Consider the following 21,092-nt stretch of genomic DNA (forward strand, 5'->3'; position numbering starts at 1 on the left):
ATTAAAGACAACAAAATAAACTAAACAGTGCAAGCAGAGGATAAGTTAATACAAAATTTATTTCATGCTAGATTTCGTTGCATATCATATTGTGCATGCACGTATTCAGAACTAAATTGCATACAGTGCTGAAGTATTGATTCCAACTTTAGGAGACCAAATTGGAGTGAAGTCATTCGCTGACTTGGACTGGCAGTCCTGCCACGGAAAACGACACAGATAAATTGGTACTGTTCAACGGAATGCACACTTCCTAATTGAGAGTCTGCAAGTCTGAAAATATACAGTGGTGAATGGAAAGAGGCCCGGACCATCTGGATGAAGAGTTAATATCCATAGAGATACACATGTCCAGAAAATACAAGTTCACTAGTATGCCAACCTAATCAGAGACAGGGGCAAAAGTGCTTTCTGAATACATGGTTTTAACGGTTTGTTTCTGATGTAGCTCTGAAGCATGGAGGAGTGGTCAATATGACCAATTGCCACCTACACATATTTTTCTCTAATCTTGCACTGATTCGTGAATAATACAAAAAAAGCAATCCATTGCAAATAAATGTAGTTAATTATAATCCTTTTACATTATGATTACATCAAAGTATGTAAAATTAAAGGAATTTGGAAGGAAACAGAACTTCTGACTTAAAGGTTAATCATAGAATTACAGTTTCGATAACATGCAGTTCATGCTGGCAAATAATTACAAATCTTCTACAGTTTTTGTTTTCAGAAACAATATGCTTTAGAAACATCCAACAACTCAGGGTCAAATCTGTAACACACAATGGTCCTTAGAAATCTGTTTGGCTTGGAGTAGTTTTGCTTGTCCTAAAGAGGTTGGTCTTCTTCTCTTGAAATGTTCCCAGTGGGCAGATAATTGCCCACAGAGCGTCCAATTCTGTCCCAGCACATTAAGTTACTCTGACTGCCCCTGCTTGCATATATTTAGCAATGACAGGGCTGCCTTTGCAGAAATCTGCATGCAAAGAATACAGTGAATACTTGAGCTTCCTTCCCCTGCCCTTCAACATAAACGTGGCATTTTGTTCTGTTAAATAAATTGATAGCTACATGCAGAGGCAGCAGTGTCCATCTTCTAATGGCCTTTGCATGCACCCGGACTAACTGGCACCTCTACAGTGTATTGCTTGCAACTGGTTTGGCTTCCATGCATTGGCACCTCAAACTGTGCATGTTTGCCTGAACTCCTTCAGGGTCCAATGGCTCAAAAGATCCTGAGAAAGAAATCTTCAAACGTTGACCAGGTGCAGCAGCAGACATAAAGGTTACCCATTCTCAAAGAGCCAGTGTATTCATAATTGGACAGCTATGCTTCGATAGCAATGGGCTGCACCATCTATTATTGGGAACTGTATGTAGCTGCATCACCTCCATCTATGCACCAAACACATGCAGCATTCGGACCTCCAGTGCCACTGTGTGCCTGCGTAATGTCATCTAGAAACTACCACGGCTTGTTCCAACTAACGTCAACAGTAGAACCGCCAGAAGCAAGGTGCTACCCAGAGACATGCGTTCTTCAGACTTATTACCTGGTTTTATGCAAGACAGTATAGGCTGTAGGACTAAAGCTTTGGACCATTCTCAGCTACTAATCCATGCTATAAAATGGATGGTATGGGAGACGGAGAATGCCTCAATGGACAAGGAGAGCTGTAGAGCGAAGAAGACACTGAAGGCAATTTTAGTATATTTCTGCTCATGCCAGCTCTGTTGTTTAGGCTTCTTGAGTTTTCAAAACCTTTATGTAAGGAAAAATGCAAAGTACAGCATTGGATCAACAATAGAATGGATAATGATGAGTCTACATCATTGCCAGTCTTGTAAAGCATCTCCATGCATTTGCATGCTCAGAGCAGTATCACTGTTAATGAAAGACAAAGAGTAGTTACTAGGGATTGCTTCCACCTCCCAGTGTTCCCAACTCTCATTTCACCAGACAATATTTCCTAAGAAAGCACTTAGGTGATGTGATATTTATGAATATTACATTGGATATGCTGTTCATAGAGCTTACCCCTGTGATAATCTGATTATCGTTCAGTTTTAGGGAACAATTAATCTCTGTTTAGCCATAATATGATTTATTATATAATTTTAAGAGATTAGGACTGTAAGTTTTCGAGTAAGTTATTACTTCAAAACAGCTAACAGGTTAAAAAAATGAGCAACGTAATGTCTTTGTGTCATCCCTGAGATGGCAACAATTCAATCAATCGCCAAGTCAAATTGCAGCAAAATGAGCAACAAAAATGTAACTGCCAAGTCCAATTCCACTCAGCTTCTGATCTCCACAGATAGACAACAACCACTCTGTGCGCCCATATTTTCTTTGCCGCTATTGACTATTTATATTAAACTGATTGTGTGCAAAACAGTTGGCATTTGTTTCAAGTGGGCTGAGGGAAGAGTTGTCCAAATCAAGATTACGTCAAGGCTGGTGATGTGAATAAAAAAGAAGGTAGCCCTGATTCAAAAGCAGAATCTACATGCCAGGACAATATGGAAAGACTGGTCTTTTGAGACTTAAATTGTCGTGCACAGATGTCTCCAGCACATCAAACAGGGCAATTTTGAACTGGTAAATATTGATTTAAAGATAATTTTTGATTAGAGAACAAAAATACAGAAAGTAAATAAAAGGTTGCTATGTTGTGTTAAGGAATTTTTCTGAGGTAGGAATTATAATATAAAATGAGAAAGACAACTTAATTATTATCAGGCACCTAGTTATTAGTTACCCTTGGAGCCAGGCGGAAAGTGAAATGAATCTAAACTGTTGCCATAGCAACAGCATTGGCTCAGTGGAGATATTAGGCGGAAATATTTTAAAAGGTTTATCCATACTGCTTACATTTAAACCTTCTCATGTAAATTTTGTACACATCAAGGGGAATGATTTTAAAGCTGAGGAAATTCTTTCCATTCAGCCATGTCCATATCAAGCATTCCCGGGTCAGGTATTGCTTCGTATATTTAGAGACAGAATAAAACTCTTTCTAATCTGCTTCTGCAACATCTCACAATGCCTACCTCAGAGCACTTTATTTCCATTTTCTACACCCCCAGTGTGCAAGATTGCCAAATTAGTGAGGTTTCAGCACAGAACCAATCCCACCCAAATGTTATTGAGACTGTCCAGATTTGTTTTCGATATTAGTCAAGAGAGAGCGGAGTCTTTCATCATGTGAATGTGATTTGAAACCCAGGTGCAGAGGTCAAAGGCGAGCGTATAACTCACCAGATCACTGTTGCTTAATCCCCCACTCTCTTTCCAAATGTCAATTTTCAGCTTTCCAACCAGGAAAGTGCCACAGTTTTACATAAAACAGGGATGTGATTAAAATTGCTTTGCATCTGCAAATGAACGCCTCAGAAATATGAGTTCATTAAGTTAACTTTGAGTTAATGTTTTGACCTAGTCAGCAAGGTATTGCAGAGTTGACTCTATTCTGATTATTCACCTCCATAAGACCTGGACAATGAAAGTCAAACATAGCAAACAAACATTAAACCAACTGAACAGAAAATGTAATGGTCAGGATACTAGTAAAATAAGCTATGCCAAAGTCATTCTATTTGGATATTTTTTTTATATGAGTGAATAACTAGAAAATGTACTAACCAATTGAGTTTACCAAATTTAAGGTCATGAAAGCCCTTACGTAGGTCTTCGGTGTCAACTCTGTGGGGGGAAACCAGATTGAAATGTATTTGCTTTGAGGTTAAGCCTCGTAATATCTCACTCCATATAATGCCAATAATGACTGAAGGAATGCTTGGGAACTCTTTAGTCTTTCATATGAGTAGGAATTGACCTCTTTTGGATGCCAATTTGATACTATTCTGAAGTCCATTGAAGCGTTTAAAGACTAGACATGCAACCAATTCCATTTCAAACATGCACAAAAACTTAACATTGAACTGATCTACAAGAACACGTACAGGATGGATTTAAGCTGAAAGGTTTCCATCGTTCATGCTGGTAGAAACATACTTCCACGGGCCAACAATATGCTGACATTGAAACACACTAGTGAATTACTCTTTAGCCAATCTGTCCAATACGGAATCAAATTCAACACTTTGCTACAAAGGTAATTTTAGCTGAGGTTTTTGAGCTACTTTCTTATGAAAGTGTTGTGATCAAATTTTTAGTCTGGCTTTTAATTTACTTTATAAATTATATTTACATATTAAATGTTCTCTATAGAAGACTGTCCATCAGAAATGGCACATGAAGCTCCTATATACCACACCAATGGCATGGTTTGAATAATACTGTCTCTCTATGTATAGATCTATATATATACATATATATATACAATACACCAGTGAGAGGACTTGAATGAAATTCTACACTTTAATTCATGGCGCTTAGCGTCTTTCTAAAATCTCTATGGAATTTCATAGACAATTACTCTACACAACTAAGCATTGTTTATTAATCCATGATATACTTTCTCCAATGCAGCTGTATATCCTAGCAATACTAGATTTAACAGATTGATATGTATACCTATAAGGTTACTGTATCTTGCCTGTGTATTACGTACCCTTTCTTATTCCTCCATCGGGTGGACATGCAAATTCCCCGGTTGATAAGAGGAAGCAGGGTCCGTCTCTGGCATTCCTCTCCCTGGTGTTAGAACGAGTGAAGGGGAGGTGATCCTCAGGCGTCAGTGCCTGGTCAATATGAGGACAATCTTCGTTTGCCAATGCTGCATTTGCTGCATCACCGTTCTGTTTAAAATCTTCAAATATACAAGCAAAAGCTGAATGAAATGCTAGGTACTATGTTTGCGTTTCTTACTAAAGGTTAGTAGAATCTACGCTTTGTAACGTTCTATGCAATCTACTAAAGTACTCCAGAGGCAGCACATTCAGCCAATAAAATATTTTGCATTGGCAAATGAAATCACACTAGTAAGCAAAGGCACCAAAATTTGAGAGATAGGTTTCATAGTTCTAACTGCAAGTAACTAACTGCAAGATGCAACTTTGAGAGACAGAAACAATTAAGTTCTAAAACATTGGCTGATGGAGGAATATAAATACACACCACTATGATAAATGTGTTGTACAGGGATATCTTTATGTAATTTCTATAGTGGGAGACATCCATTTAGAAATATTGATTGCGGATACTCTGGTCAGTGGGCTTAAAGTGACTGGGGGATAGATCAGTGCCTGTAGGCCAAAGATTAATACTCTGTTTAATGTAGGCTAAAACTGTAAAGTAATTTTTGTTCACACCCAGTCATGTGTTCAATTTGTTTTACAGACAGCAAGGCTTTTAATCAGCTGTGCCTATTACCATATGGCAGTAAGTAGCAACAGTCTGATCCATCAGCCACTCACATCCCTCAGTAAAATCAAGTGCCAACTGAATGAAGGGTTATTGTCTTTGTTGTGAATAATTACTTCCCTTTGACCACTAATACATGTCCCATTATCATAAAATGCATCGTCACACATCATCTATCACCTGCACATGGCATTGTCAGAATGAAAAGGGTACATTTCTCCTCTTGCCCCACCATCCAGAAAAAAACCCGCTAAATATGGCAAGTAATGCTAGAATGGCGAAGAGCATTGTGAACATGGGAACAAAGGCTTGGAGGAAAATACTGAAGTAGTGGTGAAGGTATTAATATAGAAAGAAGATGACAAATACTATGAAGAGCATTGAAAATATGCTGAAGAAGGTGTAGTGGAGCTGGGGGAGGACAGTGGGCCACAGACTTCTCCAGCATTATGTATTTGGCTGCATCCTAATTGGATCGTTTAAGTACCAGCTCATTAATTAAACATGTTTAATCTTGTTTGTATTATGTTGCCAGACAGCAAGCAGAATGATTCATATGTATTAAGATCTCAACCTTGTGATTCTTCTCCTTTCTTTCTCTCCATCTCTCTGGTGACCTTTATCTATCTGTCAATATATATTGGCCATGTGTGGATAGTATAGGGGCACCATGTGGGTAAGTGAGCTTTGCCAGCTGGAGAGTTAGCTATAGAAATTAAATGCAAAATATGCATTATGTTTTGGCTTTGTTCAGTCAAATGCAACTGCACAGGGAAGACATAACCCTTAGGAATATTAGCTCATCTGGGAATTAAGTCATATGCTTTATTCTGGAGCACAGTTAATGAGGTATTCAACTAATCATTCTCACTATGCTGCTAGTTCCATGAACAGAACTGAGTTCCACATACAGGTACAAAAGCAAAATACTGTAGATGCTGGAAATCTAAAATAAAGCCGCAAATGCTGAAAATACTCAACAGGTCAGGTAGCATCTGTGGAGAGAGAAACAGAGTTAACTGACCTATCGTCAGAACTGGAAAAAGTTAGAAATGTAGCAAGCTTTAAGCAAGGACAGAGAGAGGGTAAGGCATCCGCGGGTAATGACAAAAAGGAAGGATAGTGATAGGGTAGAGAACAGAAGAGATTAAATTACAAGAGGAATGATGGTGTAAGGCAAAAAGGGATGGCATTGGGACAAGTAAAGAAAGAAAAGATAGGTGTAAATGGGGAATAGCAGAGTCATCACCAATGTCCAAAAACTGGGACAGAGACGATGCTCTGACATTGTTGGACTCAACGTTGAAGGTAGTAAGGCGCTGAATCAAAATATGAGGAGCTGTTCCTTGAGTCTACATTGAACATTATCGGAAACATCTAGGAGGCAGAGGACAAAGTGGTCAGAGGGGAAGTGGGGCAGAACGTTATGGTCACAGGAGACTGGAATCTCGGGATCACATTTGTAAACTGAACAAAGGTGATTCGCTAAGCAGTCACCCAGCCTGTGTTTTGACTCTTTAATGTAGAGGAGACTGCATCATGAGCAGTGAATGCAGTATACTGAATTCAAAGAAATACAAATATTGATGTTTCACCTGAATGGATTGTTTGGGGCCCTGAGCAGTGAGAAGAGGAGATAAAAGGACAAGTATTTCATCTCCTATGTTTGCATGAGATGGTGCCAGGAGAAGGGGAGGGGATTTTGGGAGTGATGGAGGATTGGACCAGGGTGGAGAAACTGTCTCTCTGGAGTGCTGAAGTGGATGTGTTCAGAGCTGGAGTAATGGAAATGGGCGGAGGATAATCTGTTCATATGGAGGCTGGTGGAGTAGAATGTGAGGACAAGGGAAACTCCATTATGGTTCAGGGAAGGAGGAAAATGGATGAGAGCAGAAGTGCAGGGATGGGATGGACAGGTCTAGGGCCCTGTAAACCATGCCGAAGTTGAGACTTCCAGTGGTGGCCATGGAGTGAACAGTCGCACATTTAGCAGCTCTACTCACCTCTAGTGGTCTTTTAATGGCTTTTAAGCTGGATTTTTGCAGGAATTTCTCAACAAAAGTTGCTAAAGGTGCACCTGGGAAGAGTCAGAGATCCGGGTGTATCAGGATTGGGGAGCAGACCTTACAAAGAGGAGGACGAGTTTTAATAAAGTTAAGGCGGCCCTGTATGCGAAAGACGTAAAATTTGGACTGCTCTACCCGGCCCGTCTCTGGGTGACCGACGAGAACCGGGAGCTATACTTTGGCTCGCCGGAAGATGTGGAGGTCTTTATGAAAGACAAGAACTTGGTGGATGCATAAGGACTTTAAAACCTGAACTGTGGTGGACTGAATTTTTTGTAAGAAAGTGGGCGGGGGGGAAAGTTTAGTGCGGTTCTTTCTTTCTCTGTCTGGAAAAATCTCAATCTTTCAATTCTGTAATTAAGTTGTGACTTTCAGGAGAAGGGCTTTTTCTGCTTGATTTGATTTTGATTTGTTGTTGTATGTGTCGAACTTCAGTGACAAGGGTTTTGAGTTGCGATGTTTTTTCTCTTCTATCGGAAAAAAGATGGTTGAGTTTCTGTATGCATAATTTTTTTCCGTTTGATGTTTCTTCTATTGTTTTGATTCTGTTTGAAGGTGATGGGATAGATAAGATTCTGTTAAGGGAGTGGGGGTGGGCCTCTACCCCTGGGCCTTGGGGGAATGTTTGTTTGTTTTCTGTATTGGATGTTACTGTGTTGAGAACTTATTTTCAGAGTGGGAGAGGAGATCCGGCAGGTTGTAGAATGTTAGGTGCTGGGGGAGAGAGCTACTAGGCTAGCTGGATAGCTAGTTAATGGAAGCAAAGTGGGGGGAGAGCTGAGGAGAGATGGAGTAGGGGAGGAGGGGAGGATTGGGGGATGGGAGGGGACTGCTGACGAGTAAGGGACCTTCGGGGGATTGGAGATAGAGAGCAGAGGGCGGTTGCTGCCGAGGGGCAGACCAAGGGAGGTGCGGGGCATGGGCTTAGGGCTGGCCTAGGAAAGGTCATGGCTGATCGACGGGGAGGGGGGAGCCCCGCCCCGACCAGACTAGTTATGTGGAATGTTTGTGGACTGAATGGGCCGGTCAAAAGGACCTGTGTGTTTGCACACCTGAGACTGAGACATGGGATGTGGCCATGCTGCAGGAGACACACTTGAAGCTGGGAGACCAATTCAGATTGAAGGAGGGATGGGACGGACAGGTGTTTCATTCGGGACTGGACTTTAAAACAGGGGATGGCCATCCTGATTAACAAGAGGGTGGCATTTGAGATTGGGGAGGATAGAGGGAGACCGGGGGGTAGATTTATTATAGTCAGTGGGAAGCTGGAGGGAATGGCAGTGGTAATGGTAAATATATACGCCCCAAACTGGGATGATGTCGCATTTGTTAGGAAGGTGCTGGGAAAGATCCCTGACCTGGACTCGGACTGGCTGTTTATGGGGGGTAACTTCGACACGGTCCTGGATCCGATACTGGGCCGGTCGAGTTCTAGGTCAGGGAAAGTATCAGCAATGGCCAAAGGGGGTTCATGGAGTGCATGGGAGGGGTGGATCCGTGGAGATTTGGGAGGCCAAAGAGCAAGGAATATTCATTTTACTCCCATGTGCACAAGGTATACTCCAGGATAGATTTCTTTGTACTGGATAAAACACTGTTAGCGGGGGTGAAGGACAGAGTACTCAGCAATTGTGATGTCAGACAATGCGCCACATTGGGTATGCCTACGGGCAAGCACGGGAAAGTCTCAGCGCCCACAGTGGAGATAACATGCCGGGCTGCTAGCGAACGATAAGATCTGTGAGGGAGGCCATCCGGGGGTACATGAAAAACAATGATACAGGAGAGACTGCGGCGGGAGTGGTTTGGGAGGCACTGAAGGCAGTTATCAGAGGGGAATTTATTTTGATTCAGGTCCATAGGGAGAAAACTGAGTGGGGGGAGCTGGACAGATTGGTAGGAGAAATCTTACAGGTGGACAGGAGGCACGCGGAGTCTCCGAATGAGGAGCTCCTGGGGGACCGTCAGAGACTCCAAATGGAATTTGGGCTCCTTTCCACAGGTAAGGCGGAGGGACAGCTGAGGAGGGCAAAATATGTATATGGGGAGAATGCTAGCAGGATGATGGCACATCAGCTGAGGAAGCAGGAGGCGGCGAGAGAAATAGGGAAAATAAAGGATATGAAAGGGAAGGTAGTGATAGACGTGGGGGGCGGTGAATGACGTGTTCCGTAAATTTTATAGTCGGTTATATGAGTTGGAACCCCCAGCTGGGATGGAGGGTATGAATCAATTCTTAGAGAGGCTAGAGTTCCCGAAGGTAGGTGAGGAGCTGGTGCAAGACCTGGGGGGCCCAATTTGGCTCGGGGAGGTGATAGATGGGTTGAGGGCAATGCAATCAGGTAAGGCCCCGGGACCTGATGGAGTCCCAGTGGAATTTTATAAAAAGTTCTCTGGGTTACTGGGGCCTGGTTAAGGCTTTTAACGGGTCTAGGGAACTAGGAATACTCCCCCCAACGCTATCACAGGCATCAATCTCTCTCATCCTGATGCGAGATAAGGACTTTTTCAGTTAAAAGTGCAGTGTAGATTAGTGTCTGATTGGCTGAAGCTGCCCCCACCCTAATTGCTGAGAGGCAGTTATCTGGCAGTCATCTGAGGCCTGTTAAGGGGCACAAAGGTACACATTGTTTTCTTCTCTTTGAAGTTTTAGTGTGAGTCGTCCTAAAGTCTGTATAAAAGACAGACAGAAAGCGCACATTAGTAAGCATTGCGCAGGTCAAGGAGACACAGCCTGAGTGAGTGAGACACAGACAGAGTGAGAATTTGGTAGTTTGGTGCAGTGAGGTAATTCGGTGAAGAGTGGGAGAAGGTGCTTTTTCCCTACTGTTTTGTTCTCTCTTTCTTCGGGCCTAATTTCGGGAGCCGTTCGGAGGAGGAGGAGCAGTCTCTGTGAGTATAAAAACCTAATGGAAACTTCCTGTTTTCCAGTTTTTTTCCCAAAGGTGACGTCAGAGGGAAGCTGTGATCTGATTGGTTGATAGCAAATCTGGCCCAAATTTTAAAAAAAACGCAGCTAAACTCATAAACTTAAATTAAACTAATTAATTAATTAGTGATGGCTGGTCAGGTGATGTGCTTGAGCTGCTTGATGTGGGAGCTGGCAGATCCCATTGCGAGCTGCAGCGACCACATCTGCAGTAAGTGTTGGCTGCTCGAAGAGCTCCGGCTCAGAGTTGATGAGCTGGAGTCTGAGCTTCAAACACTGAGGCACATCCGGGAGGGGGAGACTTACCTGGACACTGTGTTTCAGGAGGCAGTCACACCTGTCAGAGTAAGTAGTTTAAATCCTGCCAGTGGCCAGGGACAGCAGGGTGTGACTGCAAGTCAGGCAGGTAAAGGGAACCAGCAGTCAGGAACTCAGGAGCCTCAGCCCTTGACTCTGTCCAACAGGTATGAGGCACTTGCTCCCTGTGTGGATGGTGAACAGGGCTGCAGGAAGGATGAGTCAGCTGACCAAGGCACCATGGTTCAGCAGGCCATTCAAGGGGAGGGAGTAAATAGGCAAGTTGTAGTTGTAGGGGATTCTATTATCAGGGGGATAGATAGTATCCTTTGTGAGCAGGATAAAGAGTCCCGCATGGTATGTTGCCTGCCCGGTGCTAGGGTGCGGGACATCTCTGACCGGCTTGAAAGGATACTGGAGAGGGAGGGGGAGGATCCAGTTGTTGTGGTCCATGTCGGTACCAACAACATAGGCAAGTCTAGGAAAGAGGACCTATTTAGAGATTATAAAGAGCTAGGATTCAAATTAAAAAACAGGTCCTCAAGGGACATAATCTCCGGATTACTGCCCGAGCCATGTGCAAATTGGCATAGGGAGGTAAGAATAAGGGAAGTTAACACGTGGCTGAAAAAGTGGTGTGGGAAAGAGGGGTTCCTTTTCATGGGACACTGGCATCAGTTTTGGGACAGGGGGGACTTATACCGTTGGGATGGTCTCCACCTGAACCGAGCTGGGACCAGTGTTCTGGCGAAAAGAATAAATAGGGTGGTCAATAGGACTTTAAACTAAAGATTGGGGGGGAAGGGAAAGTCAGGGAACCAAGAGGTGAAGTAATCAGTGGGAAGCGTAGCTGCTTAGGAATACAAAAAAGCACGAAAAGACAGAACTCAGGAGAGGTTACGATAGTCCCCATCCCACAAAATATGACACAGTGTATGGAAAGGCTCAGTAAACAAAGGTCCACCACACTAAGAAAACAAAAAGGGACGGTCAATAGAGAATTAAAGGTGCTATATTTAAATGCGCGCAGTGTACGGAACGAGGTAGATGAACTTGTGGCCCAGATTGTGACTGGCAGGTATGATGTGGGAGGCATCACAGAGACATGGTTGCAGGGGGTTCAGGACTGGCATTTAAACATCCAGGGATTCACAACCTATCGAAAAGACAGGGAGGTGGGCAGAGGGGGCGGGGTTGCCTTGTTAATTAGGAATGAAATTAAATCAATAGTACTAAATGACATAGGGTCAGATGATGGAGAGTCTGTGTGGGTAGAGTTGTGGAACCACAAAGGCAAAAAAACCATAATGGGAGTTATGTACAGGCCTCCTAACAGTGGTCAGGACCGGGAGCACAAAATGCACCACAAAATAGAAAGTGCATGTCAGAAAGGCAAGGTCACAGTGATCATGGGGGACTTCAATATGCAGGTGGACTGGGTAAATAATGCTGCCAGTGGACCCAAGGAAAGGGAATTCATTGAATGTTTACAGGAGGGCTTTTTGGAACAGCTTGTGATGGAGCCCACGAGGGAACAGGCCATTCTGGACTTAGTATTATGTAATGAGCCAGACTTGATTAAAGATCTTAAAGTAAGGGAGCACTTAGGAGGCAGTGATCATAATATGGTAGAATTCAATCTCCAATTTGAAAGAAAGAAGGTAGAATCAGATGTAAAGGTGTTACAGTTAAATAAAGGTAACTACAGGGGCATGAGGGAGGAACTGATGAAAATCGACTGGGAGCAGAGCCTCGTGGGAAAGACAGTAGAACAGCAATGGCAGGAGTTTCTGGGAGTAATTGAGGACACAGTACAGAGGTTCATCCCAAAGAAAAGAAAGGTTATCAGAGGGGGGGGATTAGGCAGCCATGGCTGACAAAGGAAGTTAGGGAATGCATCAAAGCAAAAGAGAAAGCCTATAATGTGGCAAAGAGTAGTGGGAAGTCAGAAGATTGGGAAGGCTACAAAAACAAACAGAGGATAACAAAGAGAGAAATAAGGAAAGAGAGGATCAAATAGGAAGGTAGGCTAGCCAGTAACATTAGGAATGATAGTAAAAGTTTCTTTAAATACATTAAAAACAAACGGGAGGCAAAAGTTGACATTGGGCAGCTCCAAAATGACGCTGGTAATTTTGTGATGGGAGACAAGGAAATAGCTGAGGAACTAAATAAATACTTTGCGTCAGTCTTCACAGTAGAAGACATGAGTAATATCCCAACAATTCCGGAGAGTCAGGGGGCAGAGTTGAATATGGTAGCTATCACAAAGGAGAAAGTGCTAGCGAAACTAAGAGGTCTAAAAATTGATAAATCTCCGGGCCCAGATGGACTACATCCTAGAGTTCTAAAGGAGATAGCTGAAGAAATAGTGGAGGCGTTAGTTATGATCTTTCAAAAGTCACTGGAGTCAGGGAAAGTCCCAGAGGATTGGAAAATCGCTGTTGTAACCCCCCTGTTCAAGAAGGGAACAAGGAAAAAGATAGAAAATTATAGGCCAATTAGCCTAACCTCGGTTGTTGGCAAGATTCTAGAATCCATTGTTAAGGATGACATTTCTAAATTCTTGGAAATGCAGGGTCAGATTAGGACAAGTCAGCATGGATTTAGTAAGGGGAGGTCGTGCCTGACAAACCTGTTAGAGTTCTTTGAAGAGATAACAAATAGGTTAGACCAAGGAGGGCCAATGGATGTTATCTATCTTGACTTCCAAAAGGCCTTTGATAAGGTGCCTCACGGGAGACTGCTGAGTAAAATAAGGGCCCATGGTATTCGAGGCAAGGTACTAACATGGATTGACGATTGGCTGTCAGGCAGAAGGCAGAGAGTTGGGATAAAAGGTTCTTTTTCGGAATGGCAACCGGTGACGAGTGGTGTCCCGCAGGGTTCAGTGTTGGGGCCACAGCTGTTCTCTTTACATATTAACGATCTAGATGATGGGACTGGGGGCATTCTGGCTAAGTTTGCCGATGATACAAAGATAGGTGGAGGGGCAGGTAGTATGGAGGAGGTGGGGAGGCTGCAGAAAGATTTAGACAGTTTAGGATAGTCCAAGAAATGGCTGATGAAATTCAACGTGGGCAAGTGCGAGGTCTTGCACTTTGGAAAAAAGAATAGAGGCATGGACTATTTTCTAAACGGTGACAAAATTCATAATGCTGAAGTGCAAAGGGACTTGGGAGTCCTCGTCCAGGATTCTCTAAAGGTAAACTTGCAGGTTGAGGCCGTAATTAAGAAAGCAAATGCAATGTTGTCATTCATCTCAAGATGCTTGGAATATAAAAGCAGGGATGTACTTCTGAAGCTTTATAAAGCATTAGTTAGGCCCCATTTAGAATACTGTGAGCAATTTTGGGCCCCACACCTCAGGAAGGACATACTGGCACTGGAGCAGGTCCAGCGGAGATTCACACGGATGATCCCAGGAATGGTAGGCCTAACATACGATGAATGTCTGAGGATTCTGGGATTATATTCATTGGAGTTTAGGAGGTTGAGGGGAGATCTAATAGAAACTTACAAGATAATGAATGGTTTAGATAGGGTGGATGTAGGGAAGTTGTTTCCATTAGCAGGGGAGACTAGGACCCGGGGGCACAGCCTTAGAATAAAAGGGAGTCACTTTAGAACAGAGATGAGGAGAAATTTCTTCAGCCAGAGAGTGGTGGGTATGTGGAATTCATTGTCACAGAGGGCGGTGGAGGCCGGGACGTTGAGTGTCTTTAAGACAGAAGTTGATAAATTCTTGATTTCTCGAGGAATTAAGGGCTCTGGAGAGAGAGCGGGTAAATGGAGTTGAAATCAGCCATGATTGAATGGTGGAGTGGACTCGATGGGCCGAATGGCCTTACTTCCGCTCCTATGTCTTATGGTCTTATGGACTCGGAGAACTGTGGATCGTACAGGCCAATTTCCCTGCTGAACGTTGATGCTAAATTGCTGGCAAAGATCTTGGCCACTCGAATAGAGGATTGCGTCCCGGAGGTAATCGGGGAAGATCAGATAGGATTTGTGACGGGCTGACACCTGACGTCCAATATTAGATGGCTTATTGTTATAATGATGCCAGTGGAGGGGCGCGAGGTTGAGGTGGTAGTAGCCATGGATGCGGAAAAGGCTTTTGAGCAGGTGGAGTGGAAGTTCCTATGGGACATTTTAGGCAGGTTTGGGTTCGGACAGGGATTTGTGGATTGGGTCCGGCTGTTTTATCAGGCTCCGGTGGCGAATGTAAGAACCAACCGAGTCCGGTCAGAATACTTTAGTCTCTGTAGGGGGACAAGGCAGGGATGCCCGCTCTCCCCATTACTGTTTGCCCTGGCCATAGAGCCCTTAGCGATGGCCCTTAGATCATCAAATGCCTGGCGGGGGGGATAGTGAGGGGCGGGGTGGGTGGAGCACAGAGTCGCTCTATATGTGGACGATTTGTTGCACAGACCCAATGGGGGGGGATGGCCAAAATCATGGAGATACTAGGAGAATTGGGGCGATTTTCAGGTTACAAGTTAAATATGGGAAAGAGCGAGATGTTCGTGATCCAGGCGCTGGGGCAGGAAAGGAGACTGAGGGAGTTGCTGTTCAGAGTGGTTGAGAGAAGTTTTAGATATCTAGGGATTCAAGTGGCTACGGATTGGGGGCAGCTTCACAAGTTAAATCTGGGCAAAGCGGTGGATCAAATGAAAAGGGATTTTTGCAGGTGGGACATGCTCCCGCTGACGCTGGCGGGGAGGGTCCAGACGGTGAAGGTGACGGTCCTTCCGAGACTGCTCTTCTTTTTTCAATGTCTTTCGATTTTTATCCCAAGGCTTTTTTCAGGAAAATGAATGCGATCTCGGGTTCTGTGGTGGGCCGGTAAAACTCCGAGAGTAGAGAAGGCACTCCTGGAACGGGGTTGCGAAGAGGGGGGTTTGGCCCTCCCGAGCTTTATTAACTATTACTGGGCGGCCAACATATCGATGGTCAGGAAGTGGGTAGTGGGGGAGGGATTGGTGTGGGAGCGAGTGGAAGCAGCATCCTGCAAAGGTATGAGTTTGGAGGCCTTACTGACGGCACCCCTGTCATTTTCGCCGGTTTGGTACTCTATGAGCTTTGTGGTGTTGGCAGCCCTTAGGGTGTGGCGGCAATGGAGGCAACACATGAGATTGGAGATTGGAGATTGGAGATTGGCGTCAGTGTGGTCACCGATTTGTAATAACCACCGGTTTGCCCTGGGGGGTGCTGGATGGGGGCTATAAGGGATGGCGTCGGGCAGGAATTGAGAGATTTGGGGACCTATTCATTCAGGAGGGTTTCCCTACCTTGGAGGCACCAGAGGAGGAGTTTGAGTTGCCGGGCGGGAACGGGTTTCGGTACCTCCAGGTACGGGATTTTGTCCGGAGGCAGGTTCCTGGCTTCCCTCGCCTCCCCCTGAGGGGGTTACAAGATAAGGTGATGTCAAAAACAAAGGTTGGAGAGGGAACGGTCTCGGAGATATACAAGGGGTTGATGGAGTGGGAAGGGGTCCCGATCAGGGAGATGAAGAGCAAGTGGGAAGAGGAGCTGGGTGGGGAGATAGAATTCAAGCTTTGGGAAAAAGTTTTGAAGAGAGTTACTTCATCCTCGTCGTGTGCCAGACTTAGCTTGATCCGGTTCAAGGTGGTCCACAGAGCCCACATGACGGCAGCCCGGATGAGCAGGTTCTTGAGGAGGTGGAAGACAGATGTGGGCGGTGCGGGGGTAGCCCGGCAAACCATGTACATATGTTTTAGACATGTCCAAAATTGAGGGAATTCTGGCAGGGATTCGCTGACGTTATGTCAGAAGTCCTGGAAGGAAGGGTAACTCCGAGTCCAGAATTGGCAATATTTGGGGTATCGGAAGATCCGGGGGCCAAGGGGGGAGGGAGGCCGATGTTCTGGCCTTCTCCTCCCTGGTGGCCCAGAGATGGATTTTGCTGGGATGGGGGGACTAGGAGCCCCCAAAGTCAGGAGTGTGGGTCAGTGATATGGCAGGGTTTCTCAGGCTAGAGAAAATTAAATTCGCTTTGAGAGGATCAATTCAAGGGTTCGCCCTGAGAGGGCAGCCTTTCATAGACTACTTCAAGGAAAATTGAACGTCAGCAGTAAGCGGGGGGGGGGGGTGGAAACCAGAAGGCATGGCAATGTTACAAAAGGACAGAATACAGTTTACAGGCAGCTAGGGAATAGAACGGGGGGAGTTAGGGGGTGTTGTTCTGTAGGTCGTTTTTTTTTCTTTCTTTACGTGTGTTGGCTGTTGTTTAAGAGATGTGAATGTGTTAAACTGTGAAAATTACAAATGCTTCAATAAAATATTTTCTAAAAAAAAACCATGCCGGAGTTGAATCCTCAGTTGAGGAATAAGAAAGACAGATACTTGATGAATTCAAAATTAGACATTGGATTTTTTGGGAGGTGAATTATGCTGGAGAGAGGCGTGAGTGAATATGAGTTGTGGCAGGATTAGGTGTGGAAATAGGAGTTAGAAAGAGTGTGGAGTTGTGCATGGTGCTCAATTAATGGGGTTTCTTGTTGGACGTGCGACTAGAAGTGGAGGTGACCCATGTTTCCCATTGCCAATGGCCTTTACTCCAACAGGTGAAGAGTCATTTTTGTATCAAAAGCATCCCAACAGTACCCATAGGCCGTGTGGAAATGTACAGGATATCAGTTTACATTCTAATCACCATAGAAACATTCATTTAACAGACCAGAAATATAAAACATGCTAAAGAGAGGTCCACTATCAAAAGACAGTGAACTTGAAAGTAAAGCCAATAAGATGGAAATGATTATTGACAGTGTTATGGTATGATTGCTTCCTGCATTTATTTTAGTCTTGTCTCTGCTGTTTTAATGGTGATGATCATTGGTAAAGTTCATTGATTAACTTTACTATTAAAAAGATAAATAAATTTGTATGATAACGTTGCCAACCGTAATGCCAAATCCTTTGTTTTAGAGACTTAGTTCATTGCCAAATATTCTAGGATTAACTTCTCTATTTATACTTTAATATCTCTTTTTCTCTCAGAAGACAATTTGCTGAAGCAAAATAAGACATTTCTGTTTGTGATATTAGCAGATATCCGCACACTTAAAGCAGTTGCTTGACACTCCTATTTTAATGCAGGTGTTAACCTGTTTATTTTAAATGTGTCCATTAGTATACAAATAGCAATTTCTAGGCTAAAAATTTTTAATACTAAAATAGGTGTTAGAAACATCTTAATCGGATGTGATTATGTGACTATATTTCTCTCATTGAAAGAGTTAAACATCTTTTGTACTAAAATGCACAATTATTTTATGCTAATTCACTCAGAAACAACAGGGTAAGTGGCTTCTTTTCACATTAGGTAGCAGAGATATAATATTATTTGCACTATTGCACTATGTTTGTTCAAGGAGAATACACAGCAGACTTTTAAGAGCAACGGAGATATATTCACAGAAAGCCAAACTAAGGTCAGGAGTAATATTCTTTGCTGTGAACTCCTCTATGCTACTATTCTAGGAGTTTCAAGCCTAACCCTGTAAATATTTTCATGCAGCAAGATTTCTGCAGCTGAAGCAGTCATTAAGCTCCAGAGAAATTATTTGGAATTAATTTTCATTAATCTCGCATTTCCTTATACCCAGAGATTATTGTTTTCCCCCAATCTTGATCCTATAGATGACTAACCAGTAAACTATGAATAATGCTAAATACTTAAGGTAAATGCAGGTTTCTGTATCCGTTCTGGGATATAAATCGTCTACATATTTTGTTCTTTTTACCTAAAAGAAAAATTGGCACAAGTCATTAATTTACAGATTATACTAAGAATCCACAAAAGGCTGACGTTTTTGAATTATCTTGATGTTGAATGATTTGGTCCAAAGTAGAATCTACTGGGTTGACTGCACCCTATTTGGTAACATGCTTACTAAAAGGACATTTCTTACAAAACACTGGCATGGCTTAAATGTGCTGCCTTTCTAGAAACCCAAAGCTGGTTGGGATATAAAATGACTATCAGGGGTAGGTGCAAAGGAGGCATTTGAGGGTCAGATGGACATTCCTCTAAGAGGTTTCCTACCTGCTCTGTTTATTTCTAAAATCTCTTCCTGAGCGAGTGGGCATGTGTCACTCTGTGTACTGTGATGTGGAGAGTTTACACCAGATTTACAATAATTGGGGGATCCCAGCTGGGGCGGTCTCGGTATATGCTTCTTTTTCTTCTTTGGTAATTTTTGTTTGGCCATCGCTAAGGAGTAATACATTCCAAAATTATTGACAATGACAGGGACTGGCATAGCAATGGTCAGCACGCCCGAAAGAGCACAGAGGGCTCCTACCAACATGCCCGACCATGTCTGAGGATACATGTCTCCATAGCCAAGTGTAGTCATGGTTACCACGGCCCACCAGAATCCAATCGGAATATTTTTAAAGTGTGTATGTTGATCGGCTCTCAGGTCATGGGGGTTAGCACCTATCCTCTCAGCATAGTAGATCATGGTGGCAAATATCAGGACGCCAAGTGCCAAGAAGATGATGAGCAGCAGGAATTCATTGGTGCTTGCACGCAAAGTATGTCCTAAAACTCTCAGTCCCACAAAATGGCGGGTCAGCTTGAAGATTCGCAGGATTCGGACAAAGCGGACCACTCTCAAGAAGCCCAGAACATCCTTAGCAGCTTTGGAAGACAAAGCACTGAGTCCTACCTCCAGATAGAAGGGAAGAATAGCCACAAAGTCTATGATATTGAGAGAATTCTTGATAAACTCCACTTTGTTGGGACAGAAAGTGATCCTCATGAGAAATTCAAAGGTAAACCATACCACACAGACTCCTTCGATGTACATTAAGAAGGCTTCTGTTTCAGTTTCCTGAATAATTTCCATCCGGGTTTCATTTCCATTCCTTACAATCTCTGTTCTGTTAACGATTGGATTGAATGCCTCGTGGGTCTCAAGGCAGAAAGTGCTGATTGACACCAGAATGAAGAAAAGTGAAGCGAAAGCACAGTACTGTAAAGAGAAAAAGAATAGGAAAGTCACTTTCAATATTTGGAAGATCGGATCAAAGCATGCACAACGAATCATAAGAACATAATTATTTCTGTGAACAGAGAAAAATTCTAATTTCCCAACTAGCCTGCTCCTTACTAATTGCTCACAGCCCCACTTACTTGCTTTCTCACCATCAGGTAAGTTTAGTGGTCCCATGGTCCCAGTAGAAAATCCTGTTCAAAAGAAACACGGTTTGGAAAATCAGCACTACGAAGTAATGCTGTAGCTCGTAACTGTGGTCACCATGATCATATCTACTTGCTCAGAGCAAAGGACTACTCAATTTGCTCTCATATCATTCAAAACCCTTCCCCTCAGAAATGCATCCCATTTCCTCTTGAAGCCATGTATAGTGTCTGCTTCAATGGCCTTCAATAACTTATTCTGTAAACTCCAGCTTGGATTGTAGAAGTTTCATTTGATTACCCCTTGATTCCCAACGTCCTTATTTTTTTTTAAACTTATGCTCCTTTTAATTGGAGTGAATAATTTGCTTGGATCAATTTGCTCAATTTCTGTGCAATTTGGAAAACTTTACTTAAGTTCAATTAAAGTTGCCTTTCCAAAGAAAATCAGTCCAACTTTCTTATTCCACCTTCATAATTAGACTCCCGACACGTGGCATATTTGCGAAAGTCCCTTTACTATCTGATAAGCAATGTTAACCTTTGTACGATTGGTTGAACCAGAGCTGCACAGGAGACTCCAAATATAGCAAATTATAATTTTCACTTCAGAGATATGGGGCGGGATTCTCCGAGCCTGCGCCAGTTCGGAAAATCGCCGGGGGGGGGGGGGGGGCCTGAGAATCTCGCAACGCTGTTCTGACGCTGGGCTGCCGATTTTCCGGCGACCAGAGAATCGGTGGCAATTACGTCCGCGCAGTTCCCACGGCGATTCTCCGCGCTCGACGGGCCGAGTGCCGCCGAGTCCCACCGGCGTGGTTTACATATGGTCCCACCTGGCGGGACCTCGCCGTACTTGCTGCGGCAGTCGTCCTGGTGGGGGGGGGGGCGGTGGTATCCGACTCCAGGGGGGGCCTCCATGGTGGCCAGGCCCGCGATCGAGGGCTACCGATTGGCAGGCACGCTCATTCCGGCGGGGATCTATGTTCCTCCGCACCAGGCCCCTGTAGGGCTCTGCCATGTTGTGTGGGGGCAGGCCGGAGACAGCAATTTTAAAAAAATTATATTTTTATCAAACATTTTTTAGTAAATACAAAACCATAAAACAAAACAAACAACCAAACACAGCAGCATCAACCCCTCCCCCTCTTAACAGTTGACGGTGACTAGCTCCTTAATGAACACAATAAAAGGCCGCCATCTTTTGTAAAACCCCTCACTCCTTAATGTGTATTTAGTTTTCTCAAGATGCAAGAACTCCATGAGATCCCCCAGCCACATTGAGGCACT

At 43.8% G+C, this 21,092-nt stretch overlaps 1 protein-coding gene across 2 annotated transcripts in view; it reads right to left on the bottom strand.

The window, feature by feature from the left end:
• Positions 1 to 908: 908 nt before the first annotated feature.
• Positions 909 to 21,092, bottom strand: part of LOC140431057 (voltage-gated potassium channel KCNC1-like) — a 202,475-nt gene continuing 182,291 nt past the window's right edge. The window contains exons 2-4 of one of the 2 annotated variants that reach the window (XM_072518973.1): positions 18,702 to 19,635; positions 4,581 to 4,778; positions 909 to 1,765 (exon numbers count right to left, since the gene is read on the bottom strand). In XM_072518973.1, the coding sequence (XP_072375074.1) occupies positions 1,626 to 1,765; positions 4,581 to 4,778; positions 18,702 to 19,635 (1,272 nt within the window). In that variant the 3' untranslated portion in view covers positions 909 to 1,625. Of the gene's footprint in view, positions 1,766 to 1,858; positions 3,710 to 4,580; positions 4,779 to 18,701; positions 19,636 to 21,092 lie in introns of those variants that run through there. The other variant, XM_072518974.1, reaches the window with a different exon arrangement.

This window comes from Scyliorhinus torazame, chromosome 10 (genome assembly GCF_047496885.1).
Source record: "Scyliorhinus torazame isolate Kashiwa2021f chromosome 10, sScyTor2.1, whole genome shotgun sequence".
NCBI lineage: Eukaryota > Metazoa > Chordata > Chondrichthyes > Carcharhiniformes > Scyliorhinidae > Scyliorhinus > Scyliorhinus torazame.